The 23,823-nt window shown below is 45.8% G+C and overlaps 2 protein-coding genes across 3 annotated transcripts in view; both read right to left on the reverse strand.

Moving 5' to 3' along the window:
• TANK (TRAF family member associated NFKB activator) overlaps positions 1 to 23,823 on the reverse strand; it is a 225,733-nt gene that overhangs the window by 86,798 nt on the left and 115,112 nt on the right. The gene's annotated exons all lie outside the window — the stretch shown is intronic.
• On the reverse strand, positions 15,689 to 18,283 carry LOC147731550 (uncharacterized). Its single transcript, XM_086958767.1, has one exon. The coding sequence runs from the start codon at positions 18,281 to 18,283 to the stop codon at positions 15,689 to 15,691; it is 2,595 nt and encodes an 864-aa protein (XP_086814893.1).

Consider the following 23,823-nt stretch of genomic DNA (forward strand, 5'->3'; position numbering starts at 1 on the left):
TATACTCTGCAACACTGCACTCTACGTCCCTCTACTCTGTATGGCTCCACTCTATGGCACTATATTCTATTCTGCACCACTCTACTCTGCGCCACTCTAATCTGTGCCACTGCACTCTACGCCACTGCACGCTACTATGCAACACTCAAATCTACGATACTGCTTTGTAAGTCACTGAATTCTATGCCTTTGCACTCTACATCACTGCAATCTACGCCACTGCACTCTGCAACACTCTACACCAATGCACTCTAAACCAGTCCACTGTACTCCACTGTACACCACTCTACACAACTCCACTGTATGGCACTCCCAATACACAATACTCTATGCTACTCCACTCTACAACACTCTACTCCACTCTTCGCCATTCCACTCTATGACACTCAGCGCTCCTCTCTGTTACGCCACTAGCTTTTAGCTATGCTGAACTGTGTAGGGATGTAATAATTACCTTTTTGGACTCGGCTGCGTCCAGTCCGTCATTCTCTGAGTTTAGAATGTTTGTGCCGCTGTATTCTATGAGTGGCAGGTGTTGGTGTCATCACTACAAACAGCAGCCATGCTGGTGTACAACATTGCTAAAACACATTGGCAAAGCCAATAGCTCTTGCATAGGCAAGACCTATTGGCTTTGCCAATGCTCGGTATGCCTACTTGGATGGTATTTAAGTTTGAAAACCACTCAAGCAGAGATAGAAAGAAGAAAGAAATCTAGAGGAGGAGGAGGCGCACCTCATAACTATGTGAGTATCAAGAGCGAGATGTATTGGCACCAAGAATAGAATAAACATCCTCTTATCATAACATGTTCTATCATTAGAAGAAATGTAAAAAAAGGCCTTTCCTTTAAAACAAATCAAACACATTTAAGCTTTCTATACATGTTCACAGACTGTTTAGGTTAGTTTGACTAAAAAAAGATGAGGAGTATGAATTTGAAGAGAGTCAGAGTACCACAGTCTAGCATCCAGAATTGACATTTAATCCAACTCCTGGGATCGTTGGCACCCAGAAAACTTTCCAAAATGTGGTTGAAAATGACTTGAGGAAGATACACTGCAAATTAGGCGAATTGTGGCGAGGGATAAACTTTTCTGCACTCAAACAGTCCTAGGACTACTTTACAATACTGACCACTATCATAAAAAACAGGCAGTCCATTCAAACTGCCAAAGAGAATAATTCTACATTTCATTTTGTGTTCATATTAAAACCCTAATTAACCATCTTTTATGGATTACCAACGATCCACAAAGATAGCATGGATCCTCCATTTACATAGTACAGGGATCAATTAATATACTGAACCTTTGTCATAGACAGTGGACTTCTTATGCAGCATTCATTAACAAAGCTTTCATTGTAAATCAAACACTTCAATAATGATACTGATGACATGTCATTTATTCCGTTAACTCGATGTTTAGCAATTCTAGACACCGAGTCTTGAAACACTAACATACCCGAAGACTTGCTATGTGGTGTTGTTTTTTGTGAAGACTTGCTATTGACTTTTTAGTGACAGGTTTGAACCATGTTGATAAGCCACCGTGGGTTCTGCCACAGTTCATATTGAGAGCATTGAGACAGTACCATAGAGCACAGGCAAAATAAAATGTTCAGAGGCAAGATCAGTTGGTTTCGCCACTGAAAAGAATCTGCATGGGGGCTAAATGTGCCTGTTTTATTGCAAATTTTTATGTGGCCGTGTTTTTAAAATTGTTCATATATAACAAAAAATGTTCCTTTCTTTGAAAATGAAAAAAAAAACATTTACTGTTCTTTATAAAATACATGTTTTTTATATGGAAAGGGGAGAAAGAGTCATGAACATGGCTAAGCATGTGCGATGAAGATTTGACAGAAAGACAATGCTTTTTTCCTCCTTTTTTGCAGATAATATGACTGTTAGTGACAAAGGGATCCTTCAGGCTGTGTACACAGTAATGACACTGGCAAAGGTTTCTCATTGCCTTTTGATAGTAACCATCCAAAAATAAACAAATCAACTATTGGCCATTTTCTAAGACAGTGCAGCAGTTGTTCACCAGTTAATGGGTAGCTGAGGCATGTAAAAGTCGACAACTGCTTGCAAAAGGGTATCCATGTCCTAGTTTACGACAAGTAAAAACATAGCATACTTTTATAAGTATGTTGCAATGCTGCAACCAAAGCAGATAAACGGTACAATCAAAGAAAATGTGTTGGTGTGGCTACATGTAATCCAACAAGCAATAACATAACAAAAGAATAAACGGATGTAGCAAATTTTGGGTAGCATTTTAAAAACATGTTATAAAAAAATTATTTATACCATCAGACATAGTAGAAATAGGGTAGAAATAGAATTACCCACGCTTTATATTACAAGAAATGGGCTCCAAAAAAACTCTTTGGCGTCTACCACCAACAAACGGAGCAGAAAGTGTGGTACCTGCACTGCAACTGCACTACAATCGAAGGCACTGATTTTGTATAAAAGAGCAGGATGTACATATCAGTAATTCTCTTAGTAAGTGTATGATGTCTGATGTCATTTATGTGGTAATGTGCCTTGGTGGGCTTGCCTAGATTGGCAAAAGGAGTAGTCAGTCAGTCAAAATACTTTATTGCGATAACTTAATATCATATAAAGACAATGGCAAAATACAAATTGTTTAAGATACATATACAGAAAATACATACTTTAAAAGCAGTTAAAATACAATAAGATAAAAATCATACATTATATTACAGTTCATGTCGATAAAATGATACAAAGTGCAAAGTGCTAAAGTGCTAAAAGAGTACTAAGAAAATCCCCAGCAAGACAAACATTACTAGCACCAGATGTCCCTGTTACCAAGCCTTATATAGTTACAAATCCTGATATAATTACAAAGTGCCTGTTTGAAGTACACAATCTATACTACTAGGGGAAATAGGCGCATTTTTTAATCTAATATTCCTACTCCTAATAGCTCTCACCAAGAAACTAGCCACGTGAAACATAATCTTGGGAGTCTGTAGCAGCTGTAAATAAATAAGAGCAGGTTTAACTTGGATAAATCCAGCTTCCCTAAGAATAGGCACAAGGAACTTTCTCCTAGCATCAATGTAATGACTACAGAACATTACAAAGTGCATAGTGTTTTGTTCGGAGAAATGATCGCAAGAACATGGTGACGCCTTTTCTGGGGTACTCCATACAGGATAAAAACCAAGATTAAAATGTATCAAATTAAAACGGAAACGAGTTAAAATAAACCTGTGGTAAGGATAAGTCACCGTATTCAAATAATTTTCTGGGCCATCAGGTATGGACAATATTAGACTGGCCCTGACACTGGGTTTTTTCAGCTCAAATTCTTCCCTCTCCAGAGATAAAAGCTCTTTCATTGCAAGTTTTGTAGACACTATATCTTTAGATGTTATAGAATCTATTACAGAATAAAGCTCAGGCCTCCCAAACCTTAAGAAAGTTTCCTTGATGTATGTCAGCCACCTAATATTGTTAACTTTGTCCAAACACAAACAGTCTCTCATAATAATATGGTTTAAAGGGATTTCTTTGTTGAGCCACAACCTCAGCCAAGCTACTAAATGTGCTGTTTTTATCAGGTCTGTGATGTAGCCTTCCCCTAATTCCATATGAACAGTGTAGGACGGGGTTGACTGTGGGACGCCAAGTACAGATCTAAAGAATTTGTTTTCCATCATCTGTAAGGGATCCACTCCCCTATATCCCCATATCGAACTACCATATGATGCCACTGAAATGCATTTGGCCTTATAGATTTTCATTATGGCTGCAATTGGCCTAGCCCCAAGTTTCTTAGAGAACCCCTGAAGGGCTGCAGATGTTCTAGCTAACATAGTTACTCTATTCTTAACATGGGGTCCCCAGTTACCCTTCTCATCAAAGGTAATCCCTAAATAGGGAAAGGAGGTTACACGAGCAAGCTTTTCCTGTCCGCAGAGAAAAGTTTTGTGATAGTTTTTTCTAGCTGCCCTGCCCATGAGCATAATTTGAGATTTTTTCGCATTTATTTTCAAATCAAGTGAGCCCATGAAGGATTCAAAGGCGTCCAGAAGGCGTTGGAGCCCCACCCCGGTACGCGCAAGAAGAACCGCGTCATCCTCGTAAAGGAGAACAGGAATCCCCTGATCCCCTGCACGCGGAATATCGAGGGTCACGTCCCTAAGAGCAGGCTCCAAGGCATTCACATATAATGTGAACAATAGGGGTGCCAAAATGCACCCCTGTCTGACTCCTTTTTCAGAAGCGAAAACGTCGGTACACCTTCCACTCGAGGAAACTCTAATTTTTGCAGTAAGGCCAGAGTGCAGGTCAGCCAATAAATTGACTATTGTCCTATCCAAGCCCATTTCCAGTAGTTTTGACCAAAGCTTTGATCTGTTAACTAGATCAAAGGCGGAGGAGAGGTCCATGAAACCAAGGTACATGGACCCCTCCTTAGCCCTGGTATATTTCTCAATCAGCAAGTGGAGATTAAGGCATTGATCCTGGGTACTTCTTTTAGGTCTAAAACCATATTGCACATTTGTCAAAATACTGTTCTCTGTAACCCACTCCTTTAATTTTACTAATATAACTCTTCCTAAGATCTTAACTGATGAGTCAATCAGTGAGATTGGTCTATAACATGCAGGATCCTGCCTGTTTCCCTTTTTAAACACAGGGATAATTATAGAAGTTTTCCATGACTCGGGAATATTATCATAGTTTAATGCATTAAAGACCCTGCAAAGTAGTCTCAACCAAAAATTGGGGAAGCATTTAAAGGCGTCTGCAGGAACACCATCGGGTCCTGGCGCCTTTTTCTTCAGAGTACAGTCTATGGCATGTAAGACTTCCGTTACTTCAAAGTGCAATTGATTCCCAATGGCGTTAGTGTCATCATCCTGCGCCCTGGGATCTCCACTGGTATGATCAGAATAGATGTCACTAAAGTGTTTAATCCAGCCTTCATCAGGAATATTAGTTTCAAGGGGGGAATTTTCCTCCCCTGTAAATAAAGGTTGGTTGACAATCTTCCAGAATTCTCCACTGTGTTTCAATATTGCTGGGTCTAAGAGCTGTGTCCAGGCTTCATTTTTAATCTGTTTTTTCCTGTCTGCTATGGCCTTTTTATACTGGGCTCTACAGGTGGTGATAAGTTCACGATCTTTCGGAACAGCTTTTAAAGCATTTAGCAGTGCAGAGTGTGTTTTTGAACATCTGTGATCAAACCATCTTTTGATGGGCATTGTCTTAGGTTTAGAACCAACAGATAGCCTGCAATTAATCTTACTACATATACTACCAAATGCAAATATCACTTCCCTATCTTCGGACACACTAGATAGACACACACCAACCTCATCCTCAGCCTCAGAGAGTACCTCTTGTACGAAGGATTCCGGGGTTATACTGTCCCATTTCAGTCTGCGTCCCTGGTCTTTAACTTTGAGTACTTGTTTATTGTTACAAGGGCCATATTTACGCCCTATAAGATCAGAAGTTACTAGGTCCATGGAGACATGGTTGTGATCACTGAAAACAGAAACCACAGTTTTGTACATTAAAACCTTAGCTAAAAAGCATACTGAAATGAATATGTAATCAATAATAGAGCCATTGTCTGTTCCCTTAAATGTAGGGGCCCTAACCCCCCCCTCCCCGCAGCCAGACTCATAAGTTCCATCTTGCTAGAAAGTTCTCTAAACAATCCCCCTGTTTGTTATGTATAAGAGTGTGTATATTAAAATCATCCAAGAAAATGATTTCAAAAGAATTAACATTTTCACTATAGACTGACAAAAAATGGTCCAATCTATCTAGACTATATAGAGTACAGTCTGATGCATTGGAATTATAAAAATTTATAAATAGAATGTTGGGAGATTCTACTGAGGAAAGTTCAACAATTAAACAATGCTCGGATCCCGAGTCACATTTCTTTAGGCTACCTTTAATATCTAGTTTAAAGAGGCTTAACAATCCTCCCTTGGCTCTTCCTGCAGCATTAGACACTGCGGGAATACAGAAATGGCTATAGCCATCTAAAGAAAAACTGTTGTTTGTATCCCATGTTTCCTGCAATGCTATAATGTCGAACTTAATCATAAAGTCTGTCCATGCCACATTGCCTACTTTAGCCCTGATTCCCGCAATATTCCAAGTAAGCATACTAAATACTGGTACATTGTTCTCTTCTTGGCTTATATGTTCAGGCAAAAGTCAATCATTTTGATCCAGAAAGGATAGAGGAGCACATCGGTTAGACATCAAAAGGGGTTGTGCAAAAGGATTTTGGTGAACTGAAAGAGCTGGGTGGTTTACAGTATTTCGGTGTTGATCTCAGCCCCATCTGTTGTTTGTATCCCAATTATTATCCCACCCAAAAGCTGGAGTCCTAGGGTAGGTGACATTCTGTTGTTCTCCATACATTTTTTTTAAAGTTAATGGGACAACAGTACCCTGCCTGCGTTGGGGCGGGAATAAGTTAGTGAGGATGTTTGGCAAAACGCCTGTATGTGAAAAACTCACTGCCACACAATCCCCTTTAAATTTTTTGGGACGATTTCCTAACCAGGAAACCCTTTTTGCGTTCTTAATCTCTTGAGCCAACTGCTGCCCCCCCCCCCCCCCCCCGGGGCTAGCCTCATGTTATTTGTGAGCCATTGCAATGCCTTATTAGACAAAGAGGAGGGGGATTCTACTATACCAGCTTCTAGGGGGGGAACATTGGCTAGTACTAGGACAACAGGTGAAGCTTCGACTATAAATTGTAAAGGGTCCGTTAACTGGGCTTGTACTGGGGGAATTTCAACTGTTAAAGGACCATCCCCTTTACCAACTATTTCATTAGCTTTTAGAGCCGGTAACTGCGTTAGGGGATTATTATGCGATAATTCATCTGTTCCTTCACCCTCGGGATCAACATGCTCTCCAGTATTATTGCCCAAGTTAACAACCAGCGTAGTAACATTTTCAACACCCACCACTAGCTTATTCTGCTGGCCACCTAGCTTTTTAACCTCAGTTTGTAATTTGTCTATTTTAGCAATTAGAGGTTTAACGATGGCTTTAATTATACTTTCAATTAGCTCAGCAATTTTTACAAACAAATCATCATCAACATTGACATTGAGCTTTGCTCTTCCCTCTCCGTTTTCCTTTAAGTTAACCTTTGGAGTGTTTGCCCTCTTCCTCCTTGTCCCCGACCTTAACCCTCCCCGTTTTGGCTGGGTTTTTGCCCTAGAGTGTTCTGACCGGGGGGCTTGATCAGATATGGACTGATCTTCATCTGAAGGACAAGCATGTATCTCCTGTTCAGAGTCACTGTCTATATTGTTCACAGGGTCCGCAATAAATACCTCAGGGCCTGGCACAGTATTTTCAGTTAAGTTGCCGGTATCCTGATTAATAGGAAGGATAGAACGAGCTTCAAGATCAGTCTCCAGGGATATAATATCATCAGTGGGGGGAAGTATGGTAGGGCTCAAACATCGTAGGTCAGGTGATTGACTCAACCCCAAAGATTCTCTCCTCTGTGTATTTATTTTTTGCACAGTTTGGACCAAGTAGTTTTCCATAGTATTTGCTATAGGAACAACACCTCTTTTCGGCATCCTGCCACTAAAGCCAGAAGACTGTCTCCTCTGTCTCAACAGTAGGTGTAGATTTAAATACAACAATGTCTTACTTGGATAGTAGGGTGTACCTCAAGCATCCAACAGGGTTTCTGGCCCTGTCCCTGTCTGCCGATGAGGGCCGTAGAGGGCCCGCCCTTTGCCCGGGCTTCCCCCCGGGCGTCCCGCGAAGCGGGGCGTAGCCTGCTCTTATGCCCCCCGGCGCCTCCTGGAGCGTGGCGCGGTGTCACGGAGCGCGCCGCCGCAAGGGCTGCCGGGAATTGAAGTCCCGGAGCGGCGGCGCGGTATGTCAGCGTTCGTTTGACTCCTGGCGGTGTGATAATGGCGGCCCCTTTGCGACTCCTGGCGGTGGCGGCGTCTCACAGGTAAGTGCTCTCCCCCGCTCCGCCGGGCGTAGCCTGCTCTTATGCCCCCTGGCGCCTCCTGGCACGTGGCGCGGTGTCAAAGAGCGCGCCGCCGCAAGGGCTGCCGGGAATTGAAGTCCCGGAGCGGCGGCGCGGTATGTCAGCGTTCGTTTGACTCCTGGAAGTGGCGGCGTGATAATGGCGGCCCATTTGCGACTCCTGGCGGTGGCGGCGTCTCACAGGTAAGTGCTCTCCCCCGCTCCGCCGGGCGTAGCCTGCTCTTATGCCCCCTGGCGCCTCCTGGCGCGGTGTCACGGAGCGCGCCGCCGCAAGGGCTGCCGGGAATTGAAGTCCCGGAGCGGCGGCGCGGTATGTCAGCGTTCGTTTGACTCGTGGCGGCGTGATAATGGCGGCCCCTTTGCGACTCCTGGCGGTGGCGGCGTCTCACAGGTAAGTGCTCTCCCAAAAGGAGTAGAGAGGTAAGACAATGCATTATTGGACTCAGCGATCAAAACAGGGAGAACGAATGACTCATTTATAGACCACTTTTAAAAAATAAACTTTGACCTTTGGGCTTCCAGTGGGAAAGTACAAAAAACAAAGGCTCCAAATCGCAGAGGCAAGATGTGAACAGAATCATAAATCTTGGGGCCCAACAGCAAATATTTAGACAGATAGTGAAACATAAGGATTGAATTAAATGATTGGTTCTCAATGTGTTTTAATGGTATTACACCATCTTTCAAAGCATTTATGCTAAATAACACTTTTATTTCTGTCTTTGTCACTTTTCTGGCTTTGAGTAGAACTAGAGACGTTGAGGCTCATGCAGCCGCACTGGCTTATGGATTCGCCCGTGGGCGATGCAAGGCGCTGTGCTAGATGGAGACGGGGTGTTAAAACCGATGGTTCATCTAAAACTGGCCACCTCGAGGAAGAGCTATTATTCCAAAGGCGAAGGCACATCTAGCCTTAAATTTATTCTAAAAGATGGCTACATTCCTTGCATTTGCTCTCAGATTTTCCCAAACCAAGACAAAGTTAACCCTTTTCCTGGTATGCCGTGTTCTGCCTTGATCATACATATGGAGGCTTGGAGCACAGAAGGTTTGTTTTAAACTTTATTTACAATTTTTTCAATTACAGTCTTATCTTTGAATATATTAGTGTATTGTCGTTATTACATGTCCTCCTTTTAAGCTACATCATTTTACCATGTTAAAGCAAACGCACAAATGTGCCACATTAATCATCCAATGACATACTTTAAACTTTAATCCGATACCACTACTGGTCGCCTTTTCATCTTTCAGTTGTTCCTATCCAGCTAGAAAGATAGGTCCCATTCCAGACCATTGTTTAACTCAACAATTCCCAATGAACAGGGAAGGATCCTGAGTTTGCATTACTGCATCAGGCCAGTTTATATAGGCAGCCTGTCGCCTACAAGGAAACATCACTTAGACAAAGACATGCCTTCAGCCTGAGCATGGATGTGCTGAATGTCTACCCCCAAATCCCTAGTGTCAGCTCTAGAAGAAGAGTAGAAAGGACAACTACAAATACCTGATTGGCTCAACAACTGCCTGAAAAGAATAAGCAATACCTGGTCATAATATGGGATGTCTGTCAACATCATGTAGCCACAAGTCTGAGAACATCAAGGCACGTTCACTACCAAAATAACAAACTGAACACTAAGCAAAATGTCCTTAATCATATAATGTGCTCACCTATTACTTCCATCAAAATCTATCCACCAAGAAAGATGAAGAACTGCAACAGGGACAGGAAGATCAGCAGCCTTCATACGAGTTAGGACCAGACTCAATGGACTGACTGTACTGTGATGTGAAAGAGGTAGCCTGTGTCGAGAAACGAAATGGTTACTTACCATTAGGAGTAGTTTTGCAGCTTGAAGAGGTTTCTGGATTCACATGTTGCTCATTATTCCGCCATCTAGTGGTTGGGTCCGGAATAGTCTTTGTAGTTTCTTTTTTTTGTGTGGGGGGGCGTAGTTGACCACCATTTGGTGCTAGTTCCGTCCCTTGTGTAACGCCAGACGGCACCCCGGAAGTTCCTGTGTGTGGTAGCCATCTTCAGATGCTTTTTTCCCTTTTTCCTTTATAGGGAATCTTTTCAATTCTGCTGTCTTCAGTTGCTACTTATTTGGTTACTGTGTTATAACTTCCCACCTGTTAGCTTTCCTCGTTGTAGTGGAGGTGGGTGGGTCGCATGTGAATCTAGAAAACTCTTCAAGCTGCAAAACTACTACTACTACTTGTAAGTAACCATTTTATTTTGCTGCAGGAAACCTTTTCTGGATTCACATGTTGCGCATTAGATTGTGTAGCAGTTTCTCACTCTTTGGGGAGGCTGTGGTAAGATGAGGAAAACTTTGCAAACAGGTGTTGAAGTACTTTTTGTCCTATCTGAGTTTCCTTACTCATCTGTATATCCATGAAGTAATGATTGGTGAATGTGTGTGGAGATGCCCATGTTGCTGCTGCACATGCGGTGTCTATTGGCACATTGGCCATGAACGCCAGGGTTGCTCCCTTTTTTCTTATTGAATGTGCTTTTGGCCATGTGTTTAGGGTTTTTCCAGCTGCAGCATAGCATATCTGAATTGTTTCTACAATCCAACGAGCAATTGTTCCTTTCGTCACAGGTGCTCCTGTTTTGCATTTGAATAAGAAACGAACAACTGATTGTTTTTTTACAGATGTGTTTTGTTTCTTGTAGATGGTACAATAAGCTCCTCTACGTTTAGGGTATGGAGGCTTCTTTCTAGTCGTGTTTGTGGATCCTTGAAGAAAACTGCTAGCTGTATGCTTCGGTTCAAGTGGAATCTGCTCACTATTTTAGGTAGGAATTGAGAGTTTGTCCTTAGGATAACCTTGTCCTTGTGAATTTGCATGTATGGTTCTTCAATAGTTAACACTTGTAGTTCACTTACTCTTCGTAAGGATGTTATGGCTATTAAAAAGTTAGTTTGATGGCAATGTATTTGAACTCTGCTTTATGCATGGGCTCGAATGGCTCTGTCATTAGTTGTGTTAGAACTGTGTTTAAGCTCCACATAGGTGCTGGAGACTTTCTTGGGGGTGCAATCCTTTTTGATCCTTCAAGGAATCTTTTGATGACTGGTGCATTAAAGAAACCTTTGCATGATTTTCCCCTGGTATAAGCTACAATTGCCGCTAGGTGCACCTTGAGACTTGAATAGTTGATGTGACTGTCAAGCAGGTATGTCAGATATATGAGCACTGTCTCTTGCGTGGAGAATGAGCTTAGGGTGTTGTTTTTTGTGAACCATTTGGTGTACCGTTTCCACTTTGCAGCATAGCATTGCCTTGTGTTTTTTTTTTTGCCTCTTTTAGTATTTCCATTGTTCTTTGAGGTAAGTTCAAACGTCCAAACTCTATGTATTCAGGCGCTAGGCTGAGCGTCACTGGTTCTGGGTGAAAAATCTGGCCCTCTTGCATAGTGAGGAGGTCCTAGTCTGATTTGAGCTTGATCTTTTGTCCCCTGGACAGTCAGAGCTGACTTGAGTACTAGGTTTGCCTTGCCCATTGAGGGGCCTTTAGTATTAGATTTGTTCCTGGTTGTCTGGCTTTTTCTAGGACTGTTTGTATTCGAGGGACTGGCAGAAAAGCGTGTGCCAATGTCCCGACCAGTTTAGTAACAGGGCATTTGCTTTTGATAGATAGTGATGAAATCTGGAGGTAAAAAAATTGCATTTCTTGTTCTCCACTGTTGCGAATTGGTCCATCTCCGGGGTCCCTCAGAGGTTGAAGATGTGTTGCAGGGTACTCTGTTTCATTTACCACTCATCCGAACTGCTGTTTTGTCTGCTCAGTTGATCCACTTCTTTGTTGTATTTCCCTGGCAGGTATATTGTTTGTAGTTTGATTTTCCTTGAATTGGCCCATTTCCAAATCTCTTGTGCTAGTTTGCTTAGTCTGAATGCCTTTGTACCTCCCTGTTTGTTGAGGTAGAACATAGTTGCGGAGTTGTCCATTTGAATTAAAACGTTTTTCTTCAGTATGTGGGCTTGGAAGGCTTTCAGTCCCAGGAACACAGTCTTCATCGCTAGGAAGTTGATGTGTTTTATGAAGTTCGGGTCGTTCCAATGTCCTCGGACTTTCAGGTGGCCTGAACATGCTCCCCAATCCTTGTGGGACGCATCTGTTGTGAAGGTCACTGAGGGAGTGGAAGTCTTGATAGGTCTGCCTAGAGTTATGTTCTTGGGTGACCACCATTATATTTCTTTCTGAACTTTTTGTGTTACAGCCACTAGATTGAATATGCTACTTACCAGTATGCATCTGTTCTTGGCATGTAGGGCTGCTAACATTCACATCTAGTGCATAGATCGCCGCCTAGTGTTGGGTCCGGATGATTGCACCTTGTTGTCCTGGAAGGGTCTTCGAAGTATCACGAGATAGGTGGCTCCTCCCCTGGACTACAGTGCGCATGGGCATCGACTCCATCCCCAGATTGTTTTTAGCCATTGTGTTAGAGATGGAGTGAAATAGCGTAATTGATGTCCATGCTAATGAATGAATGCAAGAATGGTCTGCAGCCGCTACGGCTGCCGAGGAGGAGGGCGGGCGATGTGAATGTTAGCAGCCCTACATGCCAAGAACAGATGCATACTGGTAAGTAGCATATTCAGTTCGAGGCATGTGGGCTGCTAAATTCACATCTAGTGCATAGAATACATAGCAGTTCCTCCATTAACGGCGGCCGCCCGTGCCGGCTGCAGAAGTTTGAAAAAGAGATTTAAGAACAGCCTGTCCTACAGCTGCCTGCTGTTTAGAATGCACATCCACGCAATAATGTTTAGTAAACGTGTGTGGTGTAATCCATGTGGCTGCTCTACAAATATCCTCCAAAGGAATATTACCCAGGAAAGCCATGGAGGCCCCCAACTTGCGTGTTGAGTGGGCCCTGGGGGGGACCGTTAAGGTGCGCTTAGCCTTATGGTAGCAAATCTGGATACACTTAACGATCCACCTGGCTATTCCAGCTTTGGAAATGGGGTTGCCTTTGTGCTGGGCTGAAAAGGCAACAAACAATTGTTGTGTTTTCCTAAAGTGTTTGGTCCGGTCAATGTAGTACATTAACGCTCGTTTGACATCAAGCGTGTGAAGCATTCTCTCTGCCACTGTTTCGGGGTTCTGAAAGAATGTGGGCAGTTCAATGGTCTGATTAACATGAAACCGTGACACCACTTTAGGGAGAAACTTAGGATTAGTGCGCAGCACCACCCTATTAGGATGAATCTGAATGAATGGCTCTTGTACTGTGAGCGCCTGTAGCTCACTGACGCGCCGTAGAGACGTGATGGCAATGAGAAAGGCTACTTTCCACGTGAGGAATTGAATCTCACAGGAATGTAGGGGCTCAAACGGTGGTCCCATTAATCTGGTGAGGACCACATTGAGGTTCCACACAGGAGCTGGTGGGGTCCTGGGGGGGATGACTCGTTTCAGCCCTTCAAGGAAAGCTTTAATGGCAGGCACCCTAAAAACAGAGAGGTGCTGCCTGTTCTGGAGATAAGCCGCTATGGCGGATAAGTGTATCCGAATGGAAGCATACGCCAGATTACATTTGTAAAGATGTAACAAATAGCAGATGATATTAGGAATGGATGCATCTAGCGGGTTGATATGATGGTTTGTACAGTAAATGACAAACCTCTTCCATTTAGCTGCATAGCAAGCTCTGGTAGTGGGCCTTCTTGCCTCCCGGATAATGTCCATGCATTCCGGGGGCAAATCAAGGTAGCCAAACTCTAGGACTTCAGGAGCCAGATCGCCAGGTTGGGCTGTTGCGGATCCGGGTGCTGAATGTCGCCATGGTTCTGCGTCAAGAGCCTGGGTGTTAGGCGTAGTCTTTGATGCGGTACCACGGAGAGTTCCAGGAATGTGGTGTACCATGGTTGGCGTGCCCACGTTGGAGCAACCAGGATGAGTGTCATCGAGTGTTGCAGCAGCTTCCTTGCCACCAGCGGTATGAGAGGTGCTGGGGGAAAAGCGTACGCAAATTTGCCTGACCAGTTCATCCATATCGCATTGCCCTGCGATTGAGGGTGTGGGAACCTGGCGGCGAAGCTTGGGCATTTTGCGTTCTCCCTTGTGGCAAACAGGTCTATCTCTGGATGACCCCACTGCTGGAAGTACGGGTGGAGTACTGATGGATGTATCTCCCACTCGTGCAGTTGGTGGCTGTACCTGCTGAGCAGATCGGCCATCTGATTGTCCTTGCCTGGGAGGTGTTCTGCCATGAGGAAGATGTTCCTCTGAATGGCCCACTTCCACATGCTCTGAGCCAGATGAGACAGCTGTGGAGAGTGTGTTCCTCCCTGCTTCTGGACATAGTACATTGCCGTCATGTTGTCCGTCCGGATCAACACGACCTTGTTGCACTGATGTACTTTGAATGACTTCAGTGCCATGAAGATCGCCATCAGCTCCAAGTAGTTGATGTGCATCGTCTTCTGTTGTGTCGACCATAGTCCCTGCACTGTGTAATGGAGTACATGCGCTCCCCATCCCTGGAGAGACGCGTCCGTTGTCAGGATAATCTGTGGCACAGGCTCTTGGAACGGTCGGCCCTTGCAAAGGTTGTGTGGAGTCCACCAATGCAGAGAGTTGTATGCCCGACCGGTTACCAACACTAGGTCTTTCAACTGTCCTTGAGCCTGAGTCCACTGGTGTGCCAAGCACTCCTGGAGAGGACGCATATGTAACCTTGCGTGCGGGACTATGAAGATGCAGGAGGCCATCATGCCTATCAACTGCATAAACACTCTCGCTGGGAGTGAGCGTTGCGGCCTGAACTTCTGAATGAGCGACTGGATACTGGTGATCCTCGCTGGATTTGGCTGAGCTGTAGCAGTTAGAGTATTGATTGTCGCGCCCAAGTACTGCCTCACATGGGCAGGTTGAAGGTGCGACTTCGGATAGTTGAGCAAAAACCCCAGACTGTGAAGAATGTGAATAGTGCTGGACATGTCCGCGGCGCACTGCTGAGCTGACTTGGCCTGAACCAGCCAGTCGTCTAGGTAGGGGTAGACATGTATGTTCTGTCTCCTGAGGTGCGCCGCCACGGTCGCCAGACACTTTGTGAACACTCTGGGGGCAGTGGTCACTCCGAAGGGTAGTATCTTGAACTGGTAATGTCTGTTTTGAATGGTGAACCTGAGGTACTTTCTGTGGGATGGATGGAGTGGTATGTGAAAGTAAGCGTCTTTGAGATCCAAGGTTGCGAGGAAGTCTCCCTCTTTTAACAGTGGAAGGACTTGCTGCAACGTCAACATGTGGAAGTGTTCTGAAAGAATATACATGTTGAGCGGGCGTAGGTCCAAGATGGGTCTGAGTGAGCCGTCCTTTTTTGGTAGTAAGAAGTACAGGGAATAAACACCTGTGCCCTGTTCTTCTACTAGCACGAGCTCTATGGCGCCTTTTTGCAGCATCGCAAGAACTTCCTGCTGCAATAAGTGCAAGTGCTCTGCTGACATAGGACGGTGCCTTGGGGGAATGGTGGGTGGAGTGGACGTTAGCTCCAGACAATAACCGAACTGGATAAGTTTCCTTACCCACCTGTCCGTGGTGATGGATTTCCAGACAGGCAGGAACCGTTGGGAGTCTCCCCCCGACAGGTGTTAGATGGTCGGGGGCAGTGACAGGGAGTCACTGTTTGTTGGCGGCAGAGGAGCGGGAATTGTTGTTGCCTCTGCCTCTGCCCTTGGTGTTGTTTCCTCTGTAACCACCCCTACTCTGTTTAGTGTATGAGGATTGCGCACCACCCTTAGTAAATTGCGCCTGCTGTGCCACGTGTCCTCTGGTAACACCTCGATTGCCTGAGCGACGAAAAGTGCTTCCCCGAAACTGCTGAGACTGAAGTGCACCCATTGATTTCGCAGTCTCAGTGTCTTTCTTAATTTTTTCAAGTGTGGTGTCCACCTCTGGGCCAAATAGTCTGTCTGGATTAACAGGCTGATTGAGAATAGTCGTTTGTATCTCTGGCTTAAACCCTGAGATGCGGAGCCATGCTTGGCGTCTCAACATCACACTAGTGTTGATGGCTCTTGCTGCCGTATCCGCAACGTCTAGCGCACACTTAATAGCAGCGTTGGAGATGAGCTTGCCCTCTTGGATGAGCATCTCCGGACCCTCTTTAAACTCATCAGGGAGGTGTTGTAGAAGCTGCTCTAATGGATCGTAGTGTGCCCTGTCGTATCTGGCCAACAGAGCTTGTGTGTTCGAGATGCGCCATATGTTGGCTGCCTGCGCTGCCACCCTTTTCCCCGACGCCTCCAGCACTTTAGACTCTTTGTCCGGGGGAGGAGCTTCACCCGTTGACTGAGAGTTCGCCCTTTTGCGTGCATTAGAGACCACCAAAGAGTCCAGAGGCAACTGGCCCCGAATGAAAGTTGGGTCCCCAGGTGCCGGTCTGTACTTTTTCTCAATTCTAGGGTTCACCACTCGCGCCCTAGTAGTGTCTTTGAAAATGTCAGTGGCATGTTTCATCATTCCTTTAAGCATAGGAAGTGTTTTTACAGTCTTTTCGGCAGTAGAGAAAGTGTCGAATAGAAAGTCCACCTCTACCGGGTCAGCATGCATCTCTACATTGTGGTTCGCAGCTGCCCTTTCGATTAAGGCATTGAATGCTGTTGAATCTTCTGTTGGAGAAGTTTTAGGCCCATAGGCTTGCGGGTCAGATATAGGCTGGTGGTCCCCCTGATCCCCTGAGGGCAACCATGAGTCCTGTTGTTCATCAGGGTCAGTGTTCCCAGGGAAGGTATACTGTTCCTCCTGGTCGCCCTCGCCACTATCCGAACAAGTGGGTGACGGTGTTGGACTTCTGGTTGGTTGGTAAATAGGCTCCACCAGTTGAGGGGACCCCGGGAGTGGCTTCTTCTTCTTTAGAGGGATTACAAACGGCTCCAGAGGCTGTGAAGTAATCTTTCTCTTTTTGAGGGTCAGTTTCCCAGTGTCAGCATCGATAAAGTGTTCCGACTCGTCATCCAACAAGGGCTGACGATCAGAACCGCCACTTGGTTGAGTATGCCTCCCTTCGACCGAGTCCTTGGGCACCGATCGAGGCGCAAAAGCCTTTGGCACCACCTTTGGTGGCAAGGTAAAGTGAAGTGGCATCGAGGCTTGCTTCTTTGGTACAACCGGAGTAGTCTCCGAGGGCGTCTTCGGGCCCGACGTGGATTCTTTGTCCCGAATCCGTTTGAGGGAGTCTTGTACCTGCTTCGTAAAAGAAGCGGACGGCTTCGTCGATCCGACTGTCGATTTTGATCCACCCCCTGGGGAAGACTGGAGCGTGGATGACACCTTTTTTGGCGTTGGAGCTGCCGATGCGCCGTCGGCCGAGCTCTCGCCACCGCCTACGGCTCCATGCGTCGCTGTTGATGTCTTCTGATCGATCGACTTTCCTTTTGGTGCTGGGACACCTGGCTTCGGCACGGCGCCCCTTTTGGCTTCGCCGACCGGTTTGTCGGCCGACGCGGTGGGCTTGACTTTAGGCGGCACCGAGGCCTTCTTTGAGCTTGGCTGCTCAACCACTTTTGGAACCTTAGCCGCATCAACAGTCTTTTTTGGCCTTGAGGTATCCGAAGAAGATGGCGTCGATGACGTAGCAGACGCCTTCGAAGATGACGGCGTCGATGACGTAGCAGACGTCTTCGGTGTCGATGGAGTGGCGTCCATCTTGCTTTTGGTCGAACCCGAAGGTTTCACTTTCGGTTTCGTTTTCGGTAATGGCGGCTCCGCAGAGGTGTCCATAGCCGGGCCGATAGGCGGGGCGGAGGATCGAGGCGTATGGTCGTGGGTAAGGCCTTGTGGCGATCCCGTGACCTGAGCCGTTGTAAAAGTTGGGACGGGGCATAGCTCATCCTCCGAGCTATCTTCCATGGCCCCAAAAGGTTCTCCGTCGTCCCCTACCTCCTCGATGTCTTCCCCGAGGTCGTGGTCCTCGACCGCTTCTCCGGAGTCGGTCTCGACCTCCGCCGATGCCGGCGAAATCTGCAGGTGAAGCTCCTGCTCGTCTGCCGCGGGGTCGCCGAAGATGTCCGCTGGCGCCGGAGCCGATCGCTGGGCCTCAAGGCGCGCCACGCGCCGAAGCTTGATGGTCTTCTTCGACCGGAATCTCGAACAGGCCATACAGTTGGCCTCGTCATGGTCCGGCGACAGGCACTTGTTGCACACTGGGTGCACGTCGATGTGTGGGTACTTTGAACCACACACGGGGCAGTACTTGAACGGACTCCGTTCCATCTTATCAACGACGGGGTCTTGCTGCGTCGACAGGGCCTCGATGATCGAAGAGTCACCGACTCACACGAAATCCCACTAAGAGTAGGAATGAACACGAGACCGAACGCGAACAATACCGACGAGTGAGTAAAGCCTTTTGGCCTTAATAAAGTTGTTTTATCGATTCCGAACAGGAGACGTCGAAATCACATCCGAACCCAATGGCGGAAAAAAACAATCTGGGGATGGAGTCGATGCCCATGCGCACTGTAGTCCAGGGGAGGAGCCACCTATCTCGTGATACTTCGAAGACTCTTCCAGGACAACAAGGTGCAATCATCCGGACCCAACACTAGATGGCGATCTATGCACTAGATATGAATTTAGCAGCCCACATGCCTCGAACCTTCCCAACTCCCTGTGGCTTGTGACCAGCTGCTGCAAAGCCACTCTTGAAGAGGGTGCATGTGAAGGCGTGCATGAGTGATGAGGTGAATGCATAATGCTATCATGCCCATGACTCTCACGATCGTCTTCACTGTCAGAGACTGACCCTTCTGGTACAGGCGAGTTTCCTGCTTGATGGCTTGTATTCTCTTTTGGGTCTGTGAAAACTTTGAGTTTAATCTTGCTCCTAAGAAAGCTTTTTCTTATTCTGGTGTTGTGGATGATTTTTTGTGGTTTATTGACAACTTCAAGTTTTGGATTGTGTTGATCACTTGATGGACATGTGCGTAACATGTTTTCTTTTATCTTGCTTTTATTAGCCAGTCGTCTAGATATGGGGTAGACGCGGATCCCCTCTCTTCATAAGGATGCTGCAACTGCCGCTAGGCATTTTGTTAAAACTTGTGGTGCTGATTTTATCCCGAAAGGGAGGACCTTGAATTGGTAGTGAGTGTTCTCATGGAAGAACTTGAGTTATTTCCTGTGGGCTTCGTTCATGGGGATCTGTAGCTAGGCATCCTAAAGATCTATTGTGGCCATGTAGTCTCCTTTTTGTAGTTGTGGGATTGTTTCCTGCAATGTTGTCATTTAAAAAAATATTGTTGTTGATGTTGCTTGCCTGCTGAGAAGACTCCCCTTCCTGTAGGTCTTCTGGTGTTAAAACCTCCTCTTTTGAAGGTGTCTCTTTTTTGTAGGGCTCCCATAGCTCTGGCTGTTTCATTATCTTTCTTTATGTGTTGTAATGAATCATTTACTAACTTTCCAAAGAGGGCGTTCCCTTGTGAAAGGTCTGATAAAAATTGAGGTTTGGACCTCTTGCTTAAAGCCTGATATTCCTAGCCAGGCGTGCCTTCGTAACGTGGTACCTGTGCACATTTGTCTGCTGGCTGTATTGGCTGCTTCAAGGGCTGATTTCAGGCAGGTATTGGCTATGTTTTTACCTTCTTGTATACTGGATTTTGCTCTTTTCCTGTCTTCTTCTGGGAGCTTGTTCATGAGTTCCTCAATGTTACTCCATTGTTGATAGCCAAACCTGTTAAGAAGAGCACTGGAATTTGCAATGAGCCACTGTGCTGCTGCTTCTTTATACATTTTTTTACCTACCTTGTCCATTCTCTTGCTGTTTTTCATTAGGTGGACCAACGGCAGAGTGGGTGTTGCCCCTCTTTCTTGCTGTGGTGACGATGATTGAGTCTGGCACTGTGTTTCCCTGGATGTATTTAAGGTCTTTTGTGGAGGGTTTATATTTCCTTTCAACCCTTGGTGTTACCCTCTTGGCTAAGGCTGGTTCCCTGAAGGCTTCGTTGCCCAGATCTAGAATGCTTGGTAGCATTGGGAGATATTGTGTCCACTTGTTAGAAGGAGTCAACGTATTTAGGAGGAAGCATGAATCTCCTTTTTCCTCCTTCTGAGGGGACCCCGAAAGTGTCAGCTGCTCTTTTTTGAAGAGGCTGTTGTAGAAGGCTTTGTCATCTGGTGGTGAAGCCTTCGTGGGCGAGCAGCCGATCTCCTCTTCATGGCTTTCTGTGTCGAGGTCGTTCCATTCTTTCTAGAAATTCTCGGAGGCTTCTTCCGCTTCTGGTGTGTCAGGCTCTTCTTCTATGTCTTACTCGCACGGTTCAGGTGTTGCAGGTGATTCGAGGATGTCTTCCTCCTCTTCGCCATCGACGGTGGACATCGGGGGGATACGGAATCTTTTCAGCTTTTCAGAAACTCCTTTCTTCTTTGAAGAAGTGCCGCCATTTCTGCTTCTTTTTTCTACCTCAAGGATCTTTTCAGCTTCTGAGGCCGGGGAGATCCTCTTCTTGGGCGTGGTGGTTTCCGGCTTCAAGGGTGAAGTCTTACCTTTCGCAGGTTCTTGCTCGACCCTTGTCTTAGGCGTTTTCATCAGTATCCCGGAGTGGCATCTGTGGGGTTCTTTTGATCGTGGCTGACACTCGATAGTCGTTTTCTTCGAAGCCTGGGCTGCCTTTTGCTTCGCCTTCTTTTCGTGGCCCTTGATTTCCGACAGATATGGGTTTCTTACCTTGTCCGTCTTTTTCTTGGTGCCTTTCGCCGCTTTCTTTGTGGCATGCTTCTTTTCGGCAGCTCCTTCGAGTATTTCGACGTTTGAGCCTCTGTCCGTTGATTCTAAGGGTACACCTTGTCATCCTCGTCGCTTGAGAGGCATAAGTCCCTCAACAAACGTTTTTTTTGGCTCTGTAACATGGCTGTGTAGTGTTCTTCTCTCTGCTTTTGGCATGCCTTGAGTGTCTGCAACACGAACATAGCACAGGCCTCCTAGTCCTTATCTTAATATCCTTTTGCAGGCAGATGTTACAGACGTTGTGTGAATTGCGCTGGACAAACTCGTGGTGACACTTAAGGCAGAATTTGAAAGGGGTATTTTCCAAGGCCCCTACCTCGCCCTCTGTCGATCCATGTGCATTGTTGTCTCGTCGGTGTTGCTCAACGTGAAAAATGGTCTCCAGAGGTTCTTTCTGTTCTCCGGTGTGTTTATAGTCTATGATCGGTCGGATGTAGTTGCATTCAGTGATTCTTTCAGGGATTTCGTCCAAATCTTCGGAGAGTCTCCCGTTGCTTTCAGGCTTAACGGCGGAAAAAAGAATATGAAGATGGCTACAACGCACAGGAACTTCAAGGCCGCTGTCTGATGTCACACAGGGATGGACGTAGCACCACAAAAAAAGACTATTCCGGACCCAACCACTAGATGGCAGAATAATGCACAAGTTGTGAATCAAGAAAAAGATTCACGCTGCAAAACTGTCTTATCAGCTGAAGAACCCAAGGCCTTGGCGTTGTGTGCTTCCATCAAGATCACAGTCTAAAGCAAAGAGTGCTGCAGATTCTAGAGATTTGCACCAGAGCAGAACATCAAGACAGACATCATAGACAATAGGGGCCAGATGGACGACCTATTTTTGCGCTCGCAAACGGGAGATTGGCCCTTGTGCTATCACAAAAAAGGGTCATGGGAAGGCCCAAACGCTATTTTGCGAGTCACTGACTCGCAAAATAGCGTTTGCAACTCGCGCTATTAGAAGGGGCATCCCTTCCTAATAGCGAGACTCAATGCTATTTACTATTGTTTTGCAACTGCATTTGCGGCCGCAAAACACTTGTAGTTTACCACCTACTTCAAGTAGGTGGTAAACCACTCGCAAACGGGAAGGGGTCCCCAGGGGACCCCTTCCCCTTTGTGAATGGGTGCATAAATATTTTTAAGAGCAGGCAGTCGCCCCAGGGACCACTGCCTGCCCTTAAAAAATTAACCTTAAAAGTTTAATTTTTCTTTTTTAAATGCATTCCGCTTTCTTTTAAGGAAAACGGGCTGCATTTAAAAACAAAAAACGGCTTTATTTAAAAACCACTCCAAGACATGGTGGTCTGCTGACCCCAGCAGGCCACCACCCCTGGGAGTGCTAGTCACTTCCAATGAGGTCGCAAATTGCGCTTGCCTCATGAATATTGATGAGGCATGCAATTTGGGACCCCATTCGGAATCGCAAACAGTGTCCGAGACACTGTTGTACATTGCATTTTGTGAGTCACAAAGCGACGCAATTAGCTATTCGCAAAATGCAAGCGTCGTACATCTGGCAGTATATCTCTTACCACTGCTTAGTGTGCATTTGAGGTGCCCTTCCTGCCACCTACACCAGAATTTTTGTTTGTACACTTACCATATTTGTCGAGCACTTGGTCAGGCATAGCATGATGCACCTCATAAGAAAAATCACCTGAACGGAAATCTCAATAAATGGCCTGGGGTTCCCCCTTTACAATGTTGTGCTGCAGAACAGCAGTGAGCCCCAGTAACAAAGGACCATGGCAGTTCAAGTTCCAAACATTGAGCACACGGTGAGCGACTTGCTCCCTAACCCTTGCATCAACACACTGACATCCATTCAACCAAGTGAACAAGAAGACTCGTGTAACACCTGTACAGAAGTTTCTGAACTCTTTCCCTTCAAACTCAACATTGCACCTGTGTTGTACTTGCTTGTAAGCCTACCTTGCTTCAGCAGATACCTTAATAAGTGTGGAGTCACCCTGCTGTCCTTGGAGAGTTAAACTCTCCACACTTATGACATGTCTTATTGTTGGGCTAAGTGAAACCTTGCAGCTACGTTTCTGAACCTTTAATTACAAACGAAAATAATAAAATGTACACTAATACACTGCCTGGTCATTATTTTCCCTTGGTGTCTGTCTAGTTTGTGGTCTATATGAGCATTCTACCCAGTACCACACTTCAGAAATGACCTTTGACAACTCAGAGTTGCTACCACTGAGAGTAAAAGCTTAAAAAGAAGGTTCTTAGCCTTCAGAGAGTTCACAGTAGTGTTGCTTCTGAAATTCAAAAAAGGACAGAAAATATTTTTTGTTACGAGGCTCCTCCAGGTGCACTGAAATTCCCGGGCCCGACAATCAACATCAATAAAATGGAGAGTTGTTCAGCAAGGACATTAAAGAAAAGACAATTCAACAGTCCATTGTGTTCACGGCTGAAAAGATTTCATTTTCAAATCAATGAAATAACTGTCCACCTGTTGCAATGCTCTGAGGGTTTTAAGAAAAATCATTCATTATCTTCCCCCTGAGGCACGCAAACAGGTAGTAATGGCGCTCATTGCCTCCAGACTGAACTATTGCAATGCACTATATTTTGGCATTAGCAATGGTCTGGTCCAGCGCCTCCAGACTGTGCAGAATGCGGCTGCCCGGTTTGTTGTGGGTGTCCCCAAACGCTCCTCGGGCAAGGCCATCAGAAAAAACCTGCACTGGCTCCCCATGCAGGCGAGGATTAATTTTAAGACCTTATGCCTTACACACCGTGCCCTCAATGAGTCCGGACCGGAGGCTATTCGCGCTCTGGTGACCTACTATACCCCTGGTACAGCACTCCGCTCTTCCAGTAAAAGCTTGCTAGTTGTCCCTCGTATATCTAAGGCCAGATGGGGCGGAAGGTCCTTTCGCTTCCTTGCACCCAGACTCTGGAATACGCTCCCCAACGACCTTAAGGTGATCTCTTCCCACACTCTGTTCCGTAAAGCATTCAAGACCTGGTTATTTCAAGAATCCTATCTCTAATTTTTCCTTAGGTGATT

This window comes from Lissotriton vulgaris, chromosome 2_1 (assembly GCF_964263255.1).
Source record: "Lissotriton vulgaris chromosome 2_1, aLisVul1.2, whole genome shotgun sequence".
Classification (NCBI taxonomy): Eukaryota; Metazoa; Chordata; class Amphibia; order Caudata; family Salamandridae; genus Lissotriton; species Lissotriton vulgaris.

Excerpts from the sequence above, each read along its gene's own strand:
- LOC147731550 (XM_086958767.1), bottom strand. The coding sequence starts at position 18,283 with ATGGAACGGAGTCCGTTCAAGTACTGCCCCGTGTGTGGTTCAAAGTAC.